The 22333-nt window shown below is 41.3% G+C and overlaps 1 protein-coding gene across 1 annotated transcript in view; it reads left to right on the forward strand.

Annotated features, from left to right (window-relative positions):
• Nucleotides 1–492: 492 nt before the first annotated feature.
• LOC124788278 (rac GTPase-activating protein 1) overlaps nucleotides 493–22333 on the forward strand; it is a 138038-nt gene continuing 116197 nt past the window's right edge. The window contains exons 1-2 of the mRNA XM_047255505.1: nucleotides 493–637; nucleotides 721–923. Of these exons, the coding sequence (XP_047111461.1) occupies nucleotides 532–637; nucleotides 721–923 (309 nt within the window). The 5' untranslated portion in view covers nucleotides 493–531. The remainder of the gene's footprint in view (nucleotides 638–720; nucleotides 924–22333) is intronic.

Below are 22333 nucleotides of genomic sequence, written 5' to 3' on the forward strand. Positions count from 1 at the left end.
GAATATTTATGCCCTCAAGAAGTTTGTGGTAAATAATCCACTGCAGTCCAAAAGGAACAATAATCTACGTAACTACAATAACATACAAAAATGAGTTCATTACTTTACATTAAGGTTGTCTTGAAAACATGTGTGCATAGTGCTGCATTCAAAAGTTTTGAGAAGTTACATAGTCATATAAAATGTCTGACAGACACCAAAGTAGAATTTACAAACAAGGTGCAAAGTTTCTCCTTGAGAACCCTTTCTGTTTCGTAAAAGTGTTTCTGTTAAGAGGAGTACTAACTTACAACTGTATAACGAAAAAATACGTTTGTAAATGGTCAACATGTAGGCATATTTACAAATTAATTTGTTACGTAATGTAAAGAACTCGTTCCATGTAACTACGGTTTGTCGTACGAAAGCTCCATGGACTTTGAACTAACTTACGTATCGATCCATCTACCTGATGGGCCAGCGCAGCTATACTCTTTGCTTTGTAACATACTCTCTGATGGCGGTTGAAATTTAAAATTGTTGCATCGTTAGATGGTTGTTTGTGGGTTAGCAAGCGATATGGCTGCGTCACTTGTTGCTCAATATGATGATTTAATAAGGTGCACTAATGTGATTACAGGAGGAGGCTGTGAGCCAGGTAGTTTTCATGCAGTGTACGCTTGAGGGTACGTGTATGATGTCTTTTCTTCGAGAGTTGAACGAAGTGTTATTTTGTTTCAGAGTTCATCAAATTTGTGTTAAACCAAGAAGAATGTCGGAAACGATGGCTGGCATCGGAACTAGAATGCAAACGTCTTCGCTTAGAATTGGAAAAGCTGAACGCAGTGAAGGAGAACCTAGAGATGAATTTAAGCATGGCACGCCGAATTGTTGACATGGAAAAGAAAAAGCGACGCCAAGCGGAAGAAGAGCGGGACTCATTGGTAAGGTGCTATATTGTTGCCTTTGCCAGCTCCCGTCCCTCTACTGCACCACTGCACGGTAGACTGGTAGTGAACACCCTCCCCCACCCTCCTTCGTCATTTCTGAGCTGAGTGTGTAGTTGTGCACCCCCCCCCCCCCCCCCATCCTCGTTCATCGGCGAGTTTGTCAGTTTTTGTGAGGCTATGATAAAGCCTTTGGAATATGAATGTTCACCAATTATCAAAACCTAATTGTATTATCTGTTTTCTTTTTTGATATCCACCAATACAATGTTTATATAGAGCTAATGTATTTTAAGAGTAAGGAGATAATTGAACTTGCACTTCGTGTGTCGAGTGATACAGTACTGCGAAGAAAGCTGTATTCTATAAATAGTGGTTTTATCATTACACTGCCATGACCTGGAAGCAGAACTGTGTTCCTGTCACAAGTGTTTTCACCAGCACCTTCTAAAATATAATGGTCCTATTTTTCTGTAGTCCAAGATAACGATCATGCTCATATTCTTGGCTGCTCTCATTATCTACTGTGGTGATATGGGAAGATTGAAATAAATTTTCACTGACCACTGGTCTGCTAAGAAACAGTTATAATTGAGAGTAATGATTTCTTATTTCTGTCAAATATCTTGCAGTGGCAACAGGTATGTTCCTCTTTCTCTTTGTTGATATGGTTTGTTACTAATGTAAATCGTATTCTTGCAATCAGTCATTTCTAACACCTTCACTATAAAAAAAAAGTACTCTGTTTTACATCTTTGTTTGAATTACTATGCATTTGTAGATATTTGCGATTTTGTACAGCTCAATAATTGTGAAAATATTGAACTTGCCAGTACCATCAATCTGTTTTGACTTCAATCATTCAAATGGTGAACATAATGATTTGCCTAAGGACAATGTGTGTTAAACAAGCATCAGTTATTCTCATGACACCACACAATGCATGATAAGCCTTTACCTTGCATCCTAATGTGGCCTCAGGGTAATCTATAGAACATTCTGTGACCACAGCATACACTCCAAAATAATATAGAAGCTCAGTAAATATTGTTATTGTTCTGCATCTCTGTTTTGGGAATGTTGTCACAAACAACAAAACAAGACAATCGAATCTCCACTTGATTTTATACTGAAATATGTAAATATCTGATGACAGCAATCTTCGGTGCAAAGAACAACACCCAACTCACTTTACTCATTGGCAAATAATTTACACATACCACCGACATCCAACACTGCTGGGAATTGGTAATCGTAAACAATGTGTACTCCTTGAAAAACTATTCCTGAAACATGTGGTTAACCTGTAACTTAGAACTGTAAACAAATAAGAGATTGATGCTTATGCAGTATTGCATTGTTTTCTTTTCGGTGTAAAGAATTAAGAGGCAGGTTGGGTGCCCAATTTTGGCGATAGATCCTTATTATGTTGTTGCAAGTTACAAACAAAAATCAGTGAAGTATAAGATGCAAGCAGTAATAATAAACATATAATAATTTTTTACATGTATAGCAGTATATATAGACAGCAGAATACTGCAAAGAACAGTTTCATTAACAAATTCAAATATAAAGAAAGAAATTGTATTTTAAATACTCTTCCACCTTGGATATCCCATTGTTTTCCTTTACATCCTGATCAAAAAATGTAATGCACTTCAAGGTAAGAAATAAGATCTTTTCATAGCATTTGGTGTTGAGTTCATACAACTGTGCCCTGTGCCTTGGTAATAACTGAACATCCACCTAGCATATAATGTTGGAGGAAGAGACCCAAACACGATCTTTGGCACTAAGTCACAAAAAGAATTGAGATCAACTGCGTCTTTCCTGCTGACTCACATAATCTTCCAATTCGTGTGAAAGCTGGAAATGTCATATGTGCCAGTCTTCAATGTATTTGAAAGCCACATACTGTTCAACCTGCAGCTGTTCAGATGAAGCATAGCAACAGTTCTTCCATTTACATCTGTGCAAAATCTTCATTAGAATAGTGTTTAGTAGCAGTAATCTGGAACTACTTGCTGTACTGTACTTGTGTTGCTTACTGTACTGTGCCTCTGTTGCAAGAAATCTTCATAAGATTGAATGCCTTTGAAGAGACAAAGAACCTATTAGTAGTCAGTAGTTTGTGGAATACCAATGTTTACAGATCTTCAGGTGTGAAGATGAATGAATGAAATTTTATTGTCGTTCAGTTATTACAGCAATTGACAAAGTCAAGTTGCATATATACAAGTTATACATCATATATACGTGGGTTAAAGATCAATATGTGACATAGGTTTTACATAAAATGCAATATTTAAAATGAAATAATATGAAAGCATTGCATCATAACTGATTCAGTTAAAGAAATTATGCTGCACTCTCCAAATCGGTACCACCATGATATTTTAGTCGTAAAATTCCTGAAGTGAGTAGTATGGATTTGCAGCTAACCAACTGAACAATTTGTCTTTAAATAAATCAAATGGAGCTTCTACCCATTCTAGTGGCAAATTATTAAACATCTTCATACCCACCACTTCGTAGCTGTTCAATGACTTGGATAATCTGTAGTAAGGTATGTCAAGATTGCTACTATTTCTGGTTCCATGAGAGTGTACATCTCTTCTACGCTGGTATTCTGATAAGTGTCCGCAGCTCGTGATCGTGCGGTAGCGTTCTCGCGTCCCACGCCCGGGTTTGATTCCCGGCGGGGTCAGGGATTTTCTCTGCCTCGTGATTACTGGGTGTTGTGTGCTGTCCTTAGATTAGTTAGGTTTAAGTAGTTCTAAGTTCTAGGGAACTGATGACCATAGACGTTAAGTCCCATAGTGCTCAGAGCCATTTCTGATAAGTTGCTCTTTATATGCAGTAGGGCAGTGTAAATATGCATGTTTATCACAGTTAATAAAAAGTTGATAAACAGTGGTTTGCAGTGGGCCAGTTTATCACTGTTTGTGATAATTTGAATTACTTTCTTCTGAAGTACCAAAATGTCCTGAAGGTGTGAGCTATTGCCCCATATTAAAAGCCCATAAGGTATAATACTTTGAAAAAAAGCAAAGTAGGCTGATCTTACATAGGCCGCAGGTACATGGTTTATTAAGTTTTTTAACAAATACACCACTCTAGACAGCCTTGCACTAATGTATTTAATATGTGGCTCCCAAGTCAGTTTAGTATCTATAACAATACTTAAGAACTTAACACTATTCTTGAAGTCTTCTGCTGGCGGATCTCTCAAACTAAATACAATCTTTTGAGCTTTACTCTCATTATTGGATGATGATAATAGCTCTTCTGACTAGGCATTTTATATTTCACCAATATCATTACAGGGACTTTTCCCATGGCTGAAGCAAAAATGGTCATCCTGCTTCAATCCCAAAATTTTCTTGATTGTAAATTGGGTCTGTGAGGATGTGTGTGTCACAGCACCATCACTGAAGTATAATTTTAAAAAATAAAATAAACTGCCTGTCTGCAAGCTGCAGTTTGACATTGTTGACAAAATGTTTTAGAAGCACATTCACAGCTGTGGTATTGTGCTGCATTTGATCAGGTATATAGCCAGGGGCGCCGACTTATAAAACATATTGGGGGAGGGGGTCTTGCCCCGGGAAATTGGAAATTTTAGATGGGAAAATAGTGAGTTTTAACTTTTTTAGAGCATTTTAGGTTCAGATTACCAACATTACAGCCCCGAAAACTGGACTCTCGATAACTCGACAAGCTTGACACATTTTTTGTCTTTGAAAAAAGTAACAAAACATACACGCACAGTATTTTTGTAAAAGGCTAATTTAATTTACAGTAGTAATCAGTCTTATAGACTATTACAGAGCAGTGAATACATCGCACTGAAAAGACTGAAATTATATTTATTTAAATCCTGAACTATCCTTAAAAGAATAAAACATAAAATATTGCTGTCACACAGTAACAGCACTTTGATTAATAACTGAAATAGCTAATTTAAACTTACTTTGAATAAGGCTCAGGGTTCATTAAATAAAAACAATATCTCAAAGTTAATGCTTTAATACAGTTAATTAAGTTAATACAGTATGCCTAATACTTTCAGTCAAAAAGTATGTAAATAGCGGGTTTTAATTGGTTCTTACACCCTAAAAATATTTAAGTATTAAAAAATAACTAATATAGTACTAAACTAGTACTAATATTTCGAAACTGAAACTTTAACGTTATGCATGTATTTTAATTCTTTAATTTATAAAGATTTTCAAGATTGCTCTAAATGCCATTATTAGGGCTAGAGTGTCTTTAGAAAGGTGCAAATGTCGACCGTCTGACTGGATTACTGAATATGGAGTCGTTGATGACTGGTCGGGTATCCAATTCGTCCATAACATGTCGGTGGGCATGAAGAACAGCCAAGTTGTTGTCGCTTCTGTCCCATCTAAGGGTGCTAAATGACTGTTCTGCTGTTGCTGTCATGATTGGAACTACTTGGAGAAGCTTAATGCACTTCACTACTTCACGTAACATTTCTCCAACTGCAGGCTCTTGTGTAATGTACTTTCTTACATCATGCATGTTTTTATGACCAGTTATTTTTTGAGAATGAGATTTTCACTCGGAGGTCCCGAGTTCGAGTCTCGGTCGGGCACACTGTTTTAATCTGCCAGGAAGTTTCAGTTGTTTTTTATTAGCGATATCAGCTAACATATTAAAGTGTAAGCGTTGTCTCTCAATGTCTAGGTCATTTTTGAGAAATGTAGTTGATTTTTCCAAATTTGTTTCACCTCTGTTCACTAAAAGCAAGCACTCATGTTCAACTACTATGACCTTTGTGAGTCCAGTTGAGGCACACCGCTCAGTAATGCAAGATTGCACTGTTTCACAAACTACAATGTAAATAGCTTTGTAGTATTCCTTTGAGGTTTTGAAAGTGTGCCGTGAGCTGGCTTCGTTGTTTTTTGTATTTCTTTCGTCTACTTAGATTCCGAGGAAGCGAAGGATCATCAACTTGTGAAGGTTTTTCTTTTAGACACAATTCCCAAAAGTGTTCAGAACTATGACGCCGTCCATTCAATATACAAATCGAGCCCTCATATGTTTTTTCCAAATCAGCATCTCTTAGATAAGGGCACTGAGTTTTTTCATTGACATCCTCTAGTGGGTTCATTGCCTGGCGATAAAGACATAAAAAGAAGTCAGTCTTGAATTGTAACATTGACTCAGGTAGCCTGCACATTTGTAACCTGCCTCTGTTTCGTCCTCTGCAGAAAATGTTTAAAAAAAACTCTAGAAGTTCTTCAAAGTTTTTCAATATTTTCAAGATACTAGAAGCTCGCATAGTCCATCAAGTCAGGCAAAGGGGTCGTAGACCACCTTGGTCGTTGGCGCTCTCACAGCGTATGCTTCTGAAAAGTCCTATCATTTTGTTGGATTCCCTTATGGTGTTTATTAAGTCCGTGGCTAAAGCCATAATATCCCTCATGGACGTAAGATGGCGGAGACTGTTTAAACTGCCAAGCCCAAACTGTGAGCAGTGCATTGCACATAACATGCTGTTGGTTGTATATCCAAAATTAACTTTTTTAGTCCTTTGAACTTACCTCTCATATTTGAGGCACCATTATAGCACTGTCCTCTTCAGTTATCCAGTGACAAATCAAGACGAGCAAAAACATCTTTTAAAATATTAAACAGATTTAGTGTTGGGGTCTTGTATAAGCCAGTAAAGTCTTCATTGATGATTAAGGAATCATCGACAGTATGAATACGAAATGACACTTGTTCATGAATCAAACAATCACTTGTTCGCCAACCATAATAGAAAAATGTTCCATCTTCTTGATTGAAGCCAGTACCTTTCTCAACACAGACTTTCGTAGTAGATCAATGCTCTCGTTATGAATATCATGGGACATCCACTTATATCCCGAACGCCCTAACCAATCTTTAAACTCAGGTATGTCATTCTTTCGGAGCTCCAACAATTGAAAAAAAAAAATTGCGTTTACATCTTCGTGCCCTCAAATTGCTAGTCTTCGTCGGCATAGAAATTGTACGGTAGTAAAAATTCTCAAGAGCTAAGTGGCCTTTCTTCATGTCACTATGTAACTGTTCATTCAATTGGGTTAGTGATAGAATTTAGTTTCAGAACCCTTTCTTTACGCGTAAATGTATTTTGAAGAAGATGGCATTTTTCCAAAACCTTTTTTCCAGTTAGAAAACAATATGAAAGTAAATGCATCTTCTTTTATTGAAGAAAATTGTAACAGATTCTCAGCATCTGCCTCATTGCAGGTTTTGCAAAAAGCTTTTTCGGTTGATGCTTCATATTCTAGCCATGTATATTTGATCAACCAAGACTTCTGAAACAATATTCCCTTACCGTATTATCCAGATTTCGGCTCTGAACGGTTCTCGCCTAAAGATGACAAAGCAGTTGACGACACAATAATTGTTGGAGGTTGACTTGCAGTATCAACAACTTCCAAGCACACCTTTTAGGTAACAAATTAATCCATTGCAAACTTAATTCACAATACACTAAAGAGACTAAAGTAAACGAATAAAATATAGTTGTATAAAATAGAGCAATAGACACTAAAGTAGGAACACTAAACACATCTACAGCATGCACTGAACGGAACTATCCGCACTGAATGACTGCATCAGCAGGGTGGGCTTTATATAGCCGCGGCACTGTAATGTCTTGAAGTGTCTAGGCGACGCGAGGTGGAGGGTTCCAGGTGCTTCTGCTGTAGTTCTTTTGATGTCACCGCGACCACAGCGCTGGCCTGCCGGCGCCAGACTTTCCCTGTAGGTTCGAGCACTAGGACAAATTCTAAGTGTGCCCATAGCACCGTAACACTATCATAATTCACGCCAAGGTTAGTTATGACAGTGCTATCCTCAAACAAGGAAAATAAAAAATTCTAACATAATTTTGTGATTTTACAAAGCATCTACATCTACATACATACTCCGCAATCCACCATACGGTGCATGGAGGAGGGTACCTCGTACCACAACTAGCATCTTCTCTTCCTGTTCAACTCCCAAACAGAACGAGGGAAAACTGACTGCCTATATGCCTCTGTATGAGTCCTAATCTCTCTTACCTTATCTTTGTGGTCTTTCCGCGAAATATAAGTTGGCGGCATTAAAATTGTACTGCAGTCAGCCTCAAATGCTGGTTCTCTAAATTTCCTCAGTAGCGATTCACGAAAAGAACGCCTCTGTTCCTCCAGAGACTCCCACCTGATTTCCTGAAGCATTTCCACAACACTTGCGTGATGATCAAACCTACCAGTAACAAATCTAGCAGCCCGCCTCTGAATTGCTTCTATGTCTTCCCTCAATCCGACCTGATACGGATCCCAAACGCTCGAGCAGTACTCAAGAATAGGTCATATTAGTGTTCTATAAGCGTTCTCCTTCACAGATGAACCACATCTTTCCAAAATTCTACCAATGAATGGAAGACGACTATCTGCCTTCCCCACAACTACCATTACATGCTTGTCCCACTTATATTGCCCAAATATTTAATCGACGTGACTGTGTCAAGCGCTACACCACTAATGGAGTATTCAAACATTATGGGATTCTTTTTCCTATTCATCTGCATTAATTTGCATTTATCTTTATTTAGAGTTAGCTGCCATTCTTTACACCAATCACAAATCCTGTCAAAGTTATCTTGTATCCTCCTACAGTCACTCAACGACGACACCTTCCCGTATACCACAGCATCATCAGCAAACAGCCGCACATTGCTATCCACCCTATCCAAAAGATAATTTATGTAGATAGAAAACAGCGGACCTACCACACTTCCCTGGGGCACTTCAGATGATACCCTCACCTCCGATGAACAATCACCATCAATGTCAACGTACTGGGTTCTATTACTTAAGCAGTCTTTGAGCCACTCACATATTTGGGAACCAATCCCATATGCTCGTACCTTAGTTAGGAGTCTGCAGTGGGGCACCAAGGTAAACGCTTTCTGGAAGTCACGGAATATGGCATCCGTCTGATACCCTTCATCCATGGTTTGCAAGATATCATGTGAAAAAAGGGCGAGTTGAGTTTCACAGAGGCGATGCTTTCTAAAGCCGTGCTGATGCATGGACAGCAACTTCTCTGTCTCAAGGAAATTCATTATATTCGAACTGAGAATATGTTCGAGAATCCTGCAGCAAACTGATGTTAAGGATATTGGTCTGTAATTTTGAGGATCTGTCCTTCTACCTTTCTTATATACAAGTGTCACCTGCACTGTTTTCCAGTCACTCGGGACTTTACGTTGGGCAAGAGATTCGCCATAAATGCAAGCTAAGTAAGGAGCCAGTGCAATGGAGTACTCTCTGTAAAACCGAATTGGAATCCCATCAGGACATGGCGATTTATTTATTTTTCAACCCATTCAGCTGCTTTTTAACCCCAGGGATGTTTATCACTATGTCCTCCATACGGGAATCCGTTGTTGTTGTTGTGGCCTTCGGTCCTGAGACTGGTTTGATGCTGCTCCCCATGCTACTATTGGATTCGATTTACTTTCATTCCAATTGATCTGTAGTGAGGAGGTCCTCCAGGATGTGGAACATGTCAGATCAAACAATCCTGTGCAAGCTTCATCATCTCCCAGTACCTACTGCCACCTACATCCTTCTGTATCTGTTTAGTGTATTCATCTCTTGGTCTCCCTCCACGATTTTTACCCTCCACGCTGCCCTCCAATACTAAATTGGTGATCCCTTGATGCTTCAGAACATGTCCTACCAACAGATCCCTTCTTCTAGTCAAGTTGTGCCACTAACTTCTCTTCTCCCCAATTCTGTTCAATACTTTCTCATCAGTTATATGATATACCCATCTAATCTTCAGCGTTCTTCTGTAGCACCACATTTCGAAAGCTTCTATTCTCTTCTTGTCCAAGCTAGTTATCGTCCATGTTTCACTTCCATGCATGGCTACACTCCAAACAAATACTTTCAGAAACGACTTCCTGACACTTAAATCTATACTCGATGTTAACAAATTTCTCTTCTTCAGAAACGCTTTATTTGCCATTGCCAGTCTATATTTTATATCCTCTCTACTTCGACCATCATCAGTTATTTTGCTCCCCAAATAGCAAAACTCCTTTACTACTTTAAGTGTCTCATTTCCTAATCTAATTCCCTCAGCATCACCCGACTTAATTCGGCTACATTCCATTATCCTCGTTTTGCTTTTGTTGATGTTCATCTTATATCCTCCTTTCAAGACACTGTCCATTCCGTTCAACTGCTCTTCCAAGTCCTTTGCTGTCTCCGACAGAATTACAGTGTCATCAGCGAACCTCAGAGTTTTTATTTCTTCTCCATGGATTTTAATACCTACTCTGAATTTTTCTTTTGTTTCCTTCATTGCTTGCTCAATATACAGGTTGAATAACATCGGGGAGAGGCTACAACCCTGTCTCACTCCCTTCCCAACCACTGCTTCCCTTTCATGGCCCTCGACTCTTATAACTGCCATCTGGTTTCTGTACAAATTGTAAATAGCCTTTTGCTCCCTGTATTTTACCCTGCCATCTTCAGAATTTGAAAGAGAGTATTCCAGTCAGCATTGTCAAAAGCTTTCTCTAAGTCTACAAATGCTAGAAACGTAGGTTTGCCTTTCCTTAATCTAGCTTATAAGATAAGTCATATGGTCAGTATTACCTCACGTGTTCCAACGGAATCCAGACTGATCTTCCCTGAGGTCGGCTTCTACCAGTTTTTCCATTCATCTGTAAACAATTCGCATTAGTATTTTGCGTCCTTGACTTATTAAACTGATTGTTCGGTAATTTTCACATCTATCAGTACCTGCTTCGTTTGGGATTGGAATTATTATTAAATTCTTCTTCAAGTCTGAGGGTATTTCGCCTGTCTCGTACATCTCAAGGCCGTCAGTAGTTCTAATGGAATGTTGTCTACTCCCGGGGCCTTGTTTCGACTCAGGTCTTTCAGTGCTCTGTCAAACTCTTCACACAATATCCTATCTCCCATTTCATCTTCATCTACATCCTCTTCCATTTCCATAATATGTCCTCAAGTACATTGCCCTTGTATAGACCCACTATATACTCCTTCCACTATTCTGCTTTTCCTTCTTTGCTTAGAACTGGGTTTCCATCTGAGCTCTTGATATTCATACAAGTGGTTCTCTTTTCCCCAAAGGTCTCTTTAATTTTCCTGTAGGCAGTATCTATCTTACCCCTAGTGAGATAAGCCTCTACATCCTTACATTTGTGCTCTAGCCATCCCTGCTTAGCCATTTTGCACTTCCTGTCGATCTCATTTTTGAGAAATTTGTATTCCTTTTTGCCTGCTTCATTTACTGCATTTTTATATTTTCTCCTTTCATCAATTAAATTCAATATTTATTCTGTTACCCAAGGACTTCTACTAGCCCTCATCTTTTTACCTACTTGACCTTTTGCTGCCTTCACTACTTCATCTCTCAAAGCTACCCATTCTTCTTCTACTGTATTTCTTTCCCCTGTCCCTGTCAATTGTTCCCTTATGCTCTCCCTGAAACTCTGTACAACCTCTGGTTTAGTCAGTTTATCCAGCTCCCATCTCCTTAAATTCCCACCTTTCTGGAGTTTCTTCAGTTTTAATCTACAGTTCATAACCAATAGATTGTGGCCAGAGTCCACATCTGCCCCTGGAAATGTCTTACAATTTAAAACCTGGTTCCTAAATCTCTGTCTCACCATTATGTAACTTATCTTAAACCTGTCAGTATCTCCAGGCTTCTTCCATGTATACAACCGTCTTTTATGGTTCTTGAACCATGTGTTAGCTATGATTAAGTTGTGCTCTGTGCAAAATTCTACCAGGCGGCTCCCTCTCATTTCTTAGCACCAATCCATATTCACCCACTACGTTTCCTTCTCTCCCTTTTCCTACTACCGAATTCCAGTCACCCATGACTATTAAATTTTCGTCTCCCTTCACTATCTGAATGATTTCTTTTATTTCATCATACATTTTTTCAATTTCTTCGTCATCTGCAGAGCTAGTTGGCATATAAACTTGTACTACTGTAGTAGGCGTGGGCTTCTTGTCTATCTTGGCCACAATAATGCGTTCGCTGTGCTGTTTGTAGTAGCTTACCCGCACTGCTATTTTTTTATTCATTATTATACCCTCTCTTGCATTACCCCTATTTGATTTTGTATTTATAACTCTGTATTCGCCTGACCAAAAGTCTTGTTCCTCCTGCTACCGAACTTCACTAATTCCTACTATATCTAACTTTAACCTATCCATTTCCCTTTTTAAATTTTCTAGCCTACCTGCTCGATTAAGGGATCTGACATTCCACGTTCCGATCCGTAGAACACCAGTTTTCTTTCTCCTGATAACGACGTCCTCCTGAGTAGTTCCCGCCCAGAGATCCGAATGGGGGACTATTTTACCTCCGGAATATTTTACCCAAGAGGACACCATCATCATTTAACCATATGGGAATCTGTATGAGACTCAAACAGCGGTATGTTTGTACGATCCTCCTCCGTGAAAGATTTCTCAAATGCTAATTTTAAAATGTCAGCTTTCGTTTTGCTGTCTTCCGTTGCCAGGCCAGTTTGATCAGTGAGTGACTGGATGGAAGCCTTCGACCCGCTTACCGATTTTTCGTAAGACCAGAATTTCTTTGGGTTTTCAGCAAGATCTTTTGCTAAGGTATGACGGTGGAAGTGGTTGAATGCTTTGCACATCGCTCTTTTTACAGCAGCGCGAATCTCTAACTAACTTTTGCCTGTCCTCATTCGCCCGACCTTTCTTGTACTGGGAATGCAACTGTCTTTGCTTCCTGAGCATTCTCAGAATTGCGCTGTTAAACCACAGTGGGTCTTTTCCGTCCGTAACCCACTTTCTCAGCACATACTTCTCCAATGCGTGATTTACAATGTGTTTAAAATTTGCCCATAATTCTTTCACGTCTATCGTAGCGGAAGTAAATGAAGTCGATTCATTTACTAAGTGGGATGCTAACAACTGCTTATCTGCTCTTTCTAGTAAGAATACTGTCCTAGTCCTCTTGACCAACTATTTAACTTTCGCAACCATAGTCGTAATGACTACATCATGATCACTAATCCCTGTCTCAACACTGACACTGTCGATTAGGTCTGGTCTGTTCGTGGCTACTAGATCTAAAATATTTCCATTACGCGTTGGCTGTTGATTTAGCTGCTCAAGACAGTTTTCGGATAATGTGTTCAAAAGTAATTCACACGACGGCTTGTCTGTACCACCTGTAATGAATCCATAGACATCCCAGTCTATACTAGGTAGGTTGAAGTCGCCTCCAACTAATACAGCATGCTCTGGGTACTTATGCGATACAGAATGTGGACTCCCTGTGAATGATTCTAGAACTGTCACGGTGGAACCTGGTGGCCGACACCACCACCCCACAATTAACTTTATTTCCCCTAGCCCTGTTAAATGAGTCCAGATAACTTCACAATTACACTCTGCTTCGACCTCAGTAGACACAATATTTTTGTCAACTCCAATGAAAACACCACCTCCTACGGTGTCTAATCTGTCTTTCCGATACACGTTCCTATCTCAGGGTTAAGCCAAGTCTCAGTCCCAAGAATAATTTGCGCACCACATGCTTTCTGGAGGGCAGTAAATTCAGGAACTTTATTCCGAACACTCTGAAAATTTATTGCTAATATCTTGATAGCTGAAGTGTCTTTACACTGAGCGTGTCCTGATTTCCCTGCCTACACGTCGAATAGTGAGTGTTAAAGAATAATAATAATATAATATAACTAATAATTTTCTTAAATTATTTGGGGCGGGGGGCTTTGACCTCCTCCTGAAACGAATTTTTGAGGGGGCTTGGTCCCCCTCGGGCCCCATGGAGTCGGTGCCTGTGTATACAGCACATACTCAGATATTTTACAGAATTGTAGTGTACTGCAAATGGAATCAGAGTTGCCTGAGAATTATCGCACTAATGTTCTGCAACTTGCCTTGTATCAAGAAACTATAATTTTCAGTCAATTCTGGAATAACTAGGATATCAGAATGGGCCGAATTTTCCATGCAGTATTGTAATTATGAAGATTGCACTTTTGCTGTGTAATGGTGTTGCTGCAGATCATCAACCATCTTGGCTAGATATTCACAGAGTTCACTGACAGGCAGTTGGAAACTTATTATGGTGGTTCTGCCCATATGCATCCATCTACACAAGCTGGTCTACTCTGCAAATCACACCTACATGCCTGGCAGAGGGTTCATCGAACCACCTTCACAGCAATTCTCTATTATTACAATCTTGAACAGTGCATGGAAAAATGAACACCTATGTCTTTCTGTGTGAGCTCTGATTTCCCTTACTTTAGTTTGATGATCATTTCTCCCTATGTAAGATGATGTCAGAAAAAATTTTTCGCATTCGGAAGGGAAAGTTAGTGATTGAAATTTCGTGAGAAGATTCCACCACAGCACAAAAAGAGCCTTTGTTTTAATTATGTCAGCCCCAACTCCTGTATTATGTCCATGACACTCTGTCCCTTATTTCTCGATAGTACAAAACTTGCTGCTCTTCTTCGGACTTCCTAAAGATCTCTCACCATGCCGCAGTACTTCCAAAAGAGGATGGATAGGCATAGTGCCATTATGACTTTATCACTTTAGAACATGATGTTGAAAAGATCTGAGGATGGTCATAACAGACTGAAACCGATCAGCATCAAAAGAATTGGTAGTATGAGCAAAGACTGGAATGAAAAACATTTGATAGTGTAGGTGGTCTCTTTAGTAGACCAGTTGCATCTTCTAAGCATTCTGCTAAGCAGTCTTTGGTTCACCTTCCCCACAACATTTTCTGTGCATTCTTTCCAATTTAAGTGGTTCTGAATTCCTGGGTATCGAAGTGAATTTATCATCTTATTACAATCATCTTTCAGGTCCATCTGATGTCCATCGAATTCTTATACAGTGGTCTTTCCAGGACATTGGACATGTTATCTACAGTGTTGGAAACATAATCTTTGCTTCCTGCACAAAGTCTTGAAAAATCGTCATTTTAATAAAACTTCTCATCTTGTTTCACAGTATCAGGTAACATAATTTGACGATTCCTGCATTCTGGAGAAGCAAATACACGACTACTGTTGTTAACTTTCCTTGCTGTGTATACAGTGTGCCCTGTGACACCAAAAGTAGCTGTTACTCTGGCAGTGCTCCACGAAGGTGGGGCAAGTGTTAAAACTTGAATATGTTCACTGCAAGTTTAAGTTCTACATGTCCAAATTAGGCGGTCCATTACATCAGAAAAATCTTTGCCCTGCTCTCATGGACTTGCATTTCTTACTTCAGCTGATTTGATGTGATTTGTTTCCATAAGCTTGTTCGTAGCTGGCAGGAACTGACCTCAGTGGTAACATTCTGAGCAGGGTGTCAGATTTGTTCAGGGACTGACGAAGAATACTGGATGGGTCATGAGCATCGTCTGAATCTCTTGAGCTGACTTCTTTCCTTTCAGCAGTATTGAAGCAGGTACAACACAAATATTGGCCAGCTTCACATTCAGCTTCATTCACTTCATGCATGACTTGTGTAAAAGAGAAAGTTTCATGCTTTACTGTTTGGGAGAAAATGAAATAGCACGATTAATTAAAACAAGACTTATTTGAAACTGCTGATGGTAAAACCTCTGTTTTACGTAAATTTTAGACACCAATTACAGGCTTCACATTCAGTACTAATTACACAAATAATATTTATAGTGATGAAATTGCTTATTTGTAATTTGTCTCCTATGCCTGGAGAATGAATTGGCACAACACAGTTGCTGATGTGAGTGCCACACACATCTTTTTGTGATGGAAACATCTCTAGTATCCTGGATCAACCATATCTTTCAGGAACAATTTTTCAAGGAATTACAATTCTCTTTAGTGGTGAATGTGGAGTGGCATTTTCATTTTATTCTTTGTCATTGAATAAAATGCGTTCGCAGTTGTCAAGACAAAGAAGAATATTCTATTAGGTATGTAAACATTTCAGCAAAAAATCAAGCTGAGGTTCAGTTGTCTACATCCTGCCCTCGCCCCTACCCCCTTCCTCCAGGTCTGTGAAGTTTGTCAAATTTGTTGCAATGTGAAATGCTTTTCACTGTAATTTATACTTAACACTATGATTAAGAGTTAAAGAGCACAAGGTGGGGTCTGAATTGTTCTCTTGTACGAAGTTACGTTTTTTTTTTTTTTTTACAAGAATCATGGAATCTTTGCACAGCCTGAAAAAGGGAATGAATGTTTCAACATTTTCTGCGAACAACCTGTATGATGCATCCTACTTTTTATACGTTGTATGAACTTAATGGCCTGTGTACTGGGCGCATTAAAAAACTGAGATCTACATACTAAGTAGTAGATCTCTGAAAATTTGTAAATTCGTGCCTGGCTGACAAGCTACACACCCTTGAGCATTCAAAACTGATTTTCCTCAAAAAGGTTAGTTAGGACACTGCTATTTGAGAGTTTTACTGTTAAGACATATAGGTATCCTTGTACCAAATATGACTAAATTCTGAGATGGTCACAGTATCATCCCCTGGGGACAATGCGTGGAATGACCCTTCAGCTTTCTCCAGTATTTGTAGATCACACATAACCTTTATTTCCCTTATTTCAATGTGTTGCTTCAAACTGTGGACAGTCTTCTCAGTTATACCTTAATGAAAATAACAGTGATGGACATTCAAGCATGTTGGTTCACATTTGTATGTACACACAATATGGCTGCAGGGTGTTTCCTAGATACATTCTCACACTGCCCTTTAATGTGCGTTATTGGGTTATCTTGGCACATGGCTCAATTTAAAACTTTTCTGCGTACTTTTGCAGGTATTTTAATACATTCTTGTAAAATAACCACCACACAGAAAAATAATGAGGAGGAGTAAATTTTTGCGTTTCTGGCTGCAACTATTGGTTAGTGACAGTGATGGACCGAATTGGTGGGGCCAAGCTCATCCTCTGATTGGTTGTTGCTATGGTAATGGTCAGTTACTTTGTGCCTTCTCATGCTAAATAGAGATTATGGCCAAGTACATAATAGAAGTGTGGATACCTTTTCTTTCGTCACTTGTTCAATATAAAGCTGTTAACATCTCTGACTTGAGCAGCTGGTTAACAAAGCTGTGGCCAGCAATGGAATCATTGGCTCTGCTAACAGAGCCAGTCTTTACATGCATGTTGTCAATACTGTTCCCCCCTACGGGTCCGGGGGTTAGAATAGGCCTGAGGTATTCCTGCCTGTCGTAAGAGGCAACAAAAAGGAGTCTCTCACTTTTCGGCCCTATGAGTTCAGGTCCCATTCTATTGTTTGACGTGCCACTTTCAAAATTCTACAGAAGTGTGGGCCATATGGGTAAGGATGCTTTATGTGGTGTAAGAGTGCCCTTAGATTAAATATCCTGAATCTCTTGTCATGGCTTTGCATCTCCACCTGCGATTCAACTATTTGTGTGAGGACAGTTTCAGGAGTATGTCATCTTCTTCCATTGTCACCTGTCCTGTTTCGCCCCATGACAGTATTGGATTTCTCTGCACCCAATATCCAGCACAGTAGTCAGTCTATTGTGGTGGGGCCTTCATGTACCTGCGTGTCTTTCTGGGGTGTCAGGACTCCCGGCAACGGCCGTCATGTGAGTTGGCCTTTGCTGTGGCTCGGTGGCGCATGTGGGGAGAGCCCCTGATCGGAGTGGGTGGCATCAGGGCGGATGACCCTTAATCAAGTTGACTAAGTCATTTCTTGCTGGTGACCGTATGGCACCAGCAGTCTCTAAGAAGGGAAAGATAGAATACCATGCTGACAGATATGACCCTAAATAATTTCCCTCTCTCGATACACCATGGGAGGTATGTAGAGCTACAAAATGGAGAGAGCCATATTCGCCTCTGTTTTTAGTCTGTAGCAGAACCAAAGGGGACTCTTTTCTGCCGACGAAGCCTCAGTTTTTCGTTGAACACCTTCAGGATAAGTTCGGAGGAGTGACAGAGCTGTCCAAGATGTGAAACGACCCGGTCTTGATTCAGACAGCATCCCCAGCACAATCCGAGCCTTACTCGCCTGTGACAAGCTGGGTGATACTCCTGTTTCCCTCACTCCCCATAAAAGCCTCAACATGGTCCAGGGGATTATTTTCCATCGTGACCACCTCTTTCAGCCTGACGACGAGCTCTGCGCGAATTTGGAATGTCGGGGTGTTCATGTCATCTGGCTTGTTTACCGGGGACCCAAAGACAACAGGGTTGCTACCGGTGCCTTCCTCTTGGTACGTTTCGACCTACGGGTGCCATACATCAGCTTCCCAAGTCTGGGCAAAGATCAAATGAGGTTTTGGGTACCGGACCCCAACAGGTGTTCCTGGTGTAGAGGTAATTTCGGGAGTACCGCAGGGAAGCGTGATAGGACCTTTATTGTTTACAATATACATAAATGACTTAGTTGACAACATCGGTAGCTCCGTGAGGCTATTTGCAGATGACACGGTTGTCTACAAGAAAGTAGCAACATCAGAAGACTCGTACGTACTCCAGGAGGACCTGCAGAGGATTAATGCATGGTGCGACAGCTGGCAGCTTTCCCTAAACGTAGATAAATGTAATATAATGCGCATACATAGGGGCAGAAATCCATTCCAGTGCGATTATGCCATAGGTGGTAAATCATTGGAAGCGGTAACGACCGTAAAATACTTAGGAGTTACTATCCGGAGCGATCTGAAGTGGAATGATCACATAAAACAAATAGTGGGAAAAGCAGGCGCTAGGTTGAGATTCATAGGAAGAATTCTAAGAAAATGTGACTCATCGACGAAAGAAGTAGCTTACAAAACGCTTGTTCGTCCGATTCTTGAGTATTGCTCATCAGTATGGGACCCTTACCAGGTTGGATTAATAGAAGAGATAGACATGATCCAGCGAAAAGCAGCGCGATTCGTCATGGGGACATTTAGTCAGCGTGAGAGCGTTGCGGAGATGCTGAACAAGCTCCAGTGGCGGACACTTCAAGAAAGGCGTTACGCAATACGGAGAGGTTTATTATCGAAATTACGAGAGAGCACATTCCGGGAAGAGATGGGCAACATATTACTGCCGCCCACATGTATCTCGCGTAATGATCACAACGAAAAGATCCGAGAAATTAGAGCAAATACGGAGACTTACAAGCAGTCGTTCTTCCCACGCACAATTCGTGAATGGAACAGGGAAGGGGGGATCATATAGTGGTACAATAAGTACCCTCCGCCACACACCGTAAGGTGGCTCGTGGAGTATAGATGTAGATGTAGATGTAACATAAATGGTGTGTTATTTACCGACCCAAATGCGATTGCCAAGAACTTTGCTGAGCATTATGCTCGTGCCTCAGCGTTGGAGAATTACCCCCCAACCTTTCGCATTATCAAACAGCGGATGGAAGGGAAAGTCCTCTTTTTCACTATACGCCACAGTGAACCTTATAGCACCCCATTTACAGAGTGGGAGCTCCTCAGTGCCCTTGCACATTGCCCTGACGCAGCTCCTGGGCCCTATCGGATCCACAGTCAGATAATTAAACATCTCTTGTCTCACTACAAGTGATATCTCCTCTTGATCTTCAACCGCATCTGGTTCGATGGTGTCTTTCCATCGCACTGGCAGGAAAGCACTGTCATACCAGCGCTCAAACCCGGCAAAAACCCACTCGATGTGGATAGCTATCTGCCCATCAGCCTCATCATCGTTCTTTTTAAGCTGCTGGAATGTATGGTGTGACAGCGGTTGAGTTGGGTCCTGGAGTCATGTGGCCTACTGGCTCTGAGCCAGGGCAGCTTCCACCTGGGTCGCTCTACCACTGATAATCTGATGTCTCTCGAGCCTCGAGTCTGCCATCCGAACAGCCTTTTCCAGACACCAGCACCTTGTTGCAGTCTTTACTGATTTATGAAAAGCGTATGACACCACCTGGCGCCATCATATCCTTGGCACATTATAAGAGTTGGGTATCAGAGACCCGCTCCAGATTTTTCTGTCTCTTCGTACTTTCTGTGTACAAGTTGGTGCCTCCCATAGACCCCCCCCCAATATCCAAAAGGGGTCCCGCAGGGCTCTGTATTGAGTGTATCTCTATTTTTAGTGGCCATTAACGGTCTAGCAGAGCTGTAGGGCCGTCCGTCTCACCCTCTCTATATGCAGACAACTACTGCACTTTCTGCTCCACCAGTACTGGTGTTGCTGAGTGGTGCCTACAGGGAGCCATCCACAAGGCACAGTCATGGGCTCTAGCCCACGGTTTCCAGTTTTCGGCCGCAAAGTCACGTGTTATGCACCTCTGTCGGCTTCGTACCGTTCATCCGGAACCAGAACTTTACCTTACTGACGATCCTGTTACTGTAGTAGAGATGTATCGAATTTTAGGACTGGTTTTTGACACCTGATTGTCTTGGCTTCCTCACCTTAAGCGGAAGTACTGGCAGCACCTCAGTGCCCTCTGCTGCCTGAGCAACACCAACCGGGGTGCAGATCGCTCTATGCTGCTGCAGCTCTACAGAGCCCTTGTTCCATCCCGCCTTGACTATGAGAGTCTGGTTTATGGTTCGTCGGCGCCCTCAGCATTGCGTTTACTCGACCCAGTGCATCACTGTGGTGTTCACCTAGCGACGGAACGTTTTAGGATGAGTCTGATGACAAGCGTCCTTGTGGAGGCCGGAGTGCCTCCATTGCAGGTGAGGCGTGCACAACTGCCGGCCAGTTATGTAGCACACGTTCATAGTTCTCCTGCGCATCTGAATCACCATATCCATTTCCCACCCACGGTGGTTCATCTCCCGAATCGGCGGCCCAGGTCAGGGTTTCCAATTGCAGTTCGTGTCCGATCCTTTCTTTCCAAACTGGAGTCCTTGCCTTTACCACCTATACTTGAGGTCCATTCACGTACACCTCCATGGTGTACACCTAGGCCGCAGCTTTGCCTGGACCTTTCACGTGGCCCAAAGGACTCTGTTAACCCCACAGCTCTCCACTGCCACTTCCCCTCAATTCTTGCCAAGTACAGAGGCCACAAAGTGGTTTACACCGATGGCTGATGCCCACGTTGGCTTCACGTATGTCCATGGAGGACATATTGAACAGCATTCCTTGCCTGATGGCTGCAGCGTTTTCACTGCCGAGCTGGTGGCTATATCACGTGCTGTTGAGCACATCCTTTCATGTCCTGGGGAGGCATTTCTTCTGTGTACTGACTCCTTGAGCAGCCTAAAAGTTCTCGACCAGTGCTACTCTTGTCATCCTTTGGTAGCGACCATCCAGGAGGCCATCTGTTCACCGGAATGGTCCGGTCATTCTGTGGTGTTTGTGTGGACCCCAGGTCATGTTGGAATCCAAGGCAACAAACTTGCAGACAGGCTGGCCAAACAGGCTACGCAGAAACCACTTATGGAGATTGGCTTCTCTGCAACTGACTTGCATTCAGTACTACACCATAAGGTTTTGCAGCTTTGGGAGACGAAATGGCATAACCTCAGCATGCACAACAAACTGTGTGCCACGAAGGAGATTATGAATGTGTGGCTGTACTCCATGTGGGCCTCTCGTGGGGACACTGAGGTTCTCTGCTGGCTCCGCATTGGCCACTCTTGGGTGACACATGGCTACCTCCTGCACCGTGATGAGCCACCTCAGTCTCGGTGTGGCTCCCGGCTGACAGTGGCCCATGTCTTGGTGAGCTATTCTTCTTTGGATGCCCTGCAACAGGCTCTTCAGTTACAGGTCTCGTTGCCATTAATTTTAGCTGACAAGGCCTCATCGGCTAATTTAGTTTTACGTTTTATATGCGACGTTGTGTTTTATCATTCTAAATATGTTTTAGCGCATGTCCTTTGTCCCATTTGTGTTCTCCACTCTAATACTTTAAGGGTGGATGTTTTAATGTGTCGCATAATGGCTGGCTTTTCCTTTTTATTCTCATGGCTACAGTCATCTGCTCTCTTGGTTTTACCCCTTCTACCTGTTTCTTGCTTCTCTCTGTGGTTTTCCTTTCCTGTTTTTGTCCACCGTAGTGTTGGTTGTCCTCTCATTTTTCTGGTTCTTCCTTTCTCTTGTTATTGTGCTGTACATCTCCTTTCTTTTGTTCTTTTCGTTGTGTAATTATTTTACTGGGAACAAGGGACTGATGGTAGTTTGGTGCCTTCTCCCCCTCTCCTAAACCAACCAACCAACCATGTGTTGTGCAACATCCACAGCACTCATGTTATGTGACTGGTGGGTGTGATTTCATTCTTGGTCTGTTTTTCTTCAAGGATATGACACATCGCTGGCCAGTTAGGTGTACAGTGACATTTGCACATGATGACAGCTTCACATAAATGCAACTGTGTCCACA

The sequence above is a fragment of the Schistocerca piceifrons genome, chromosome 3 (assembly GCF_021461385.2).
Source record: "Schistocerca piceifrons isolate TAMUIC-IGC-003096 chromosome 3, iqSchPice1.1, whole genome shotgun sequence".
Classification (NCBI taxonomy): Eukaryota; Metazoa; Arthropoda; class Insecta; order Orthoptera; family Acrididae; genus Schistocerca; species Schistocerca piceifrons.